Source organism: Lipotes vexillifer, unplaced genomic scaffold (genome assembly GCF_000442215.2).
Source record: "Lipotes vexillifer unplaced genomic scaffold, Lipotes_vexillifer_v1.1 scaffold238, whole genome shotgun sequence".
Classification (NCBI taxonomy): Eukaryota; Metazoa; Chordata; class Mammalia; order Artiodactyla; family Lipotidae; genus Lipotes; species Lipotes vexillifer.
In genome coordinates this window covers 1665020-1669060 of record NW_006785665.1, presented here as the reverse complement: position 1 = coordinate 1669060, position 4041 = coordinate 1665020, and the positions used below count along the sequence as shown (strand labels likewise).

Sequence of the window (4041 nt, the reverse complement as noted above, 5' to 3'; positions counted from 1 at the left end):
GGGGGCTCGGCGGTGGGGAAGGTGTTGAGGGGGGGAAAAAGGGGGGGGGTGAGGGGGGGGGGGGGTCCCTTCCCCGGCTTTCCCACAACTCACTAAGCACGATTACCGGACGATGGCCCATCATGGCGGCGCGAGGCAGAGCCGGGTACCCAGAGCTAGGGGAACCAGCAGAACCTTCTGGAGAGAGAGAGAGAACCAGCGAAGCCCAGAAAACGCTGCCTCCAACAGGGCTCACACGCAAACCCGCTACTCTCCGGGTCGCCACCAATCACCGCACCCATCTCACTGACCGGCACGCACACAGACCAATTGACATTCTTAGCCCCGCCCCCTACGTAAGAACGCAGGGAAAGCTAGATAGAGAGAGCACGATGATGGCAATGAGAGGGCACAGGCGCTTGCGCAATAGGGAGGCCGCGCCCGGCCGCGTGCAGCGCGAACATCCACGCAAGCGCCACGGCTCCGGCCGTTGGCCGGCATGCCACTGCGCATGTGTATCAACTACAAGGGTGGGTGGTGGGGTTGAGGCTTTCGATTAACACTGCAGGTGAGGTCCTTAAACTTTTGCGTCTCAGCTCCTCTCGGCTTCCGAAGGTCAAGAAAAGCGTGACAGTTTCCACGCTTTCGTTCCAGTCTTAGCAACCGGGAGGGATGGAGGGGCGGGGCTTAAACCAGTGGTTGAGGGAAGACCTGGCCGGTGTGATGCGGGGTGAAATGGGAGTTGTAGTCCGATCGGACTGGGCTAGGCGGTTAACTATTCTTCCGGGCACGCTGGGAATTGTGGTTTATTGTCTCTGACTCGTTGCTGTGCGTGGACCTTTACCTACTGAGGCAAATGTGTTCTGCTGAGGCTGTAAGTGGTACCGGAGGGTGATGGCTTACTTTTAGTGTTCCCTGTAGTGCTCTAAGATTTTTTTTCTCCACGCCCATTCCTTCCTCTGCCCTCCTCATCTCCTCAGCTACCGGTGCATTAGAGATGTTGGGAAGCCAGAGTTTTTAAACTACCTTACAAGACAGGAAAAGGACGGATATTACAGAAATTAAAAAGAGGAGAGAACACAGAATATTTGCCCGTTCATAGGAGACTCTTAAGGTTTGGGCATGGTTACAGTACTATTTTGTCCAGGAAAAAAGGCTGCCGTGCTGTTTTCCAAACTAATGAAGGGGCTGTGAGACCAAGATCAATTCAAGAACAATTACTTGTATTTGGCCATGAGATAGAACAGTACACCCTTTCACATTTTTTCCTCCCCAAATTGGAACAGCCTGAGCTCTGCTGGGAGAACTTATGAAGTTGTTAATAGTAAAATAATAGCATGGGTTGTCGGTGGTCATGTGATTCTTTCCCAGGCACCACACCTGTTGGTGTTCAGATGGAGCAGCATTCTAGTCATCCTACTAACAAAAGAGGTGTGTGTCAGAGGCCCTGCTTCCTCTCCCTTAAAACCAGACCTCCTTGGGCTTCCCTGGTGGCACAGTGGTTGAGAGTACGCCTGCCCATGCAGGGGACACGGGTTCGTGCCCTGGTCCGGGAGGATCCCACATGCCGCGGAGCGCCTGGGCCCGTGAGCCATGGCCGCTGAGCCTGCGCGTCCGCAGCCTGTGCTCCGCAACGGGAGAGGCCACAACAGTGAGAGGCCCGCGTACCACAAAAAAAACAAAAACAAAAAATAAAAAAAACCCAGACCTCCTTAATTGCTCAGCTTGTGGGAAAATGAAGCTAGTTGTATGTATGTTTTTTCCTGTTACTTATTTAATTGGAAAGTATTTGTATTTGTTCTGCATTTCCCACTAAATGGAAACATTCCTGTATTCCCAGTGGCTAGAACTGGATCTGTTAAATAATAGATGCTCAATAATTTTTTAATATATTTTAATAAATTTTTAAATTTATTTTTGGCTACTCTGGGTCTTAATTACTGTGGACAAGCTTTCTCTAGTTGGTGGTGAGCTGCGGCTGCTCTTCGTTGCCGTGTGTGGTCTTCTCATTGCGGTGGCTTCTCTTGTTGCGGAGCATGGCCTCTAGGCATGCGGGCTTCAGTAGTTGTGGCTCACGGGCTCTAGAGCACAGGCTCACTAGTTGTGGCGCATGGGCTTAGCTGCTCTGCGGCATGTGGGATCTTCCCAGACCAGGGCTTGAACCTGTGTCCCCTGCATTGGCAGGCAGATTCTTAACCACTGCACCAACAGGAAAGTCCCAGATGCTCAATAATTATATGTTGAATGAATATATTAATTATTCCTTTGTATCTCCTCTTAATACTTAGAACGGAAGACATACACTCAAACTGAATGGAACAGTCCCACTGGTGGCCAGGGAAGTGCCTGAGACCATCTGACTCCAGAGCCTATTCACTTAACTGTTAGGTGGGGTAGATTACTTTATCTGAGAAGCTTGCTCTCTCATAACTTGAATATAAATGACCTAGCTCTTCTCACAGATTATATTGTGCAGTGGTAAGGAGCATGACTTTGGAGTCTATAGGCCTGGATTTGATTCTGCCATTGGCACATACTCATTGTGGAATCCTGAGCAAATTTCCTAACTTAAGTTTTCTCAAAAAAATGCGGATAAAGCTACCTACTTCATAGTGTCATTATGAGAAATGTATAAGATAATGTATGTAAATCACTTTTTATTATTTTCTCTCTTCTGCTTCCTTTTGCTGCTCCCCAACCTCATCCTCTATTATACATTGTCCAGTCAGAAATATGATTCCTTTAGTATGGACTGTGTGTAACATACTCATCAAACCTTACAATTCAGTAGAAGATGCATCCTCATACACCTAGGAAGGGCCCAAATTAGAAGTGCATTTGCATGGAAGTTAACAAATTTTTCAAATGGTGAGAAGAATCTTGAGGCCTGAGTTTCACCTTCTAGCTCCTTACCATGCTGAATGAGCCATCAAATGAGGTGATGACTCTGGAGCAGGAGTGAGGAGAAGATGGAAGACCTACGGTAGGGCTCAGAAAAATCCACAAACCCAGGGCAGAAACATGGATTTCCCTCACCAAGAGTAACTGATGGTGCTTGATCACTTAATGACTGTCTAAACGGCAATACTGTCAGTTCCATGAGGATAGCAACCATCTCTGTTTAGCTCACTGTGGTATCTTCAGTGGCTGATGCATTGCAAGCACTTAACTGTCTCTTATGTGTATAAATGAATGAATTTAACTTTTTTATCCTTTTTTGATCTCATTATGATAGTGAATAATGGATTCCCCACTGTCTCAACCTCTTTAATTCTTTCATAGAACCAGCTGTTCTGCCTTTCCATCCATTGCTCCTCTGTCTACTTTGCCACTTCCTTTTCATCTTACGAACTCCTGAGGAGGAGTTCCCCAAAGGTCCAGTTTTCTCTCACAGTCTTTGACCTTGGAGAGCTAATGTATTTTTACAGTTCCTTCATCACCTCTTTGTGACTGGCCTGGCAGTTTGACCTTTCACCTGAGCTCAGTGCCTTCTCTCTGGCTGTTTTTCTAGGCATTTCTCTTTGGACTGTCTTGTCTCACCTCAGATCCAATGTGTCCAAAATATGGTTTATGTTAATATGACATTACCCCAGCTCAGATTCCCTTGAGTGAGAAAGGAAATTTAGAGGCTTGTGCAGTTGCTGAGGTAGTCAGAGAATAGGAAGAAGAGCTACCAGTACCACAGGGACTGGAACTGGGGATTCAGTGCCTGTAGCTATCTGCCCATCTCTCCATCTTTCTCCTATACTCTCTCTTCTCTCTAATCTCTTGCTTGTATCTGCTTCTCATAGCATGCTAGCCAAATTCAGTAGCTTTCATTGACCCCAAATTTACATCTTCCCAGCATAGCAAATCAGAGGAAAGCAAGCTTTGACACAGAATCTATATATCAATCCCAAGGAATGACTGGCCCAGTTTGCCTCATGTGCTTACCCCTTCAATCAGTCACACTTGCCAAGCGGGATAGGATACCATGATTGCCCTGTATTGGGTCACATGCCTATTCCCGTTGGAATATGGAGAGGGGTCTGTTGTATGTATGACCTGGAATCTGGGGAAAGA

At 47.2% G+C, this 4041-nt stretch overlaps 2 protein-coding genes across 4 annotated transcripts in view; one reads left to right on the top strand and one right to left on the bottom strand.

Moving 5' to 3' along the window:
* Window positions 1-344, bottom strand: part of CCT3 (chaperonin containing TCP1 subunit 3) — a 15726-nt gene extending 15382 nt beyond the window's left edge. For 2 of the 3 annotated variants that reach the window (XM_007457893.1, XM_007457892.1), the window contains exon 1: window positions 94-344. In XM_007457893.1, coding sequence (XP_007457955.1) covers window positions 94-124 — 31 coding nt within the window. In that variant the 5' untranslated portion in view covers window positions 125-344. The remainder of the gene's footprint in view (window positions 1-93) is intronic. The other variant, XM_007457894.1, reaches the window with a different exon arrangement.
* A 1029-nt stretch (window positions 345-1373) lies between these two features.
* LOC103076996 (ammonium transporter Rh type B) overlaps window positions 1374-4041 on the top strand; it is a 38226-nt gene continuing 35558 nt past the window's right edge. The window contains exon 1 of the mRNA XM_007457891.1: window positions 1374-1410. Coding sequence (XP_007457953.1) covers window positions 1374-1410 — 37 coding nt within the window. The remainder of the gene's footprint in view (window positions 1411-4041) is intronic.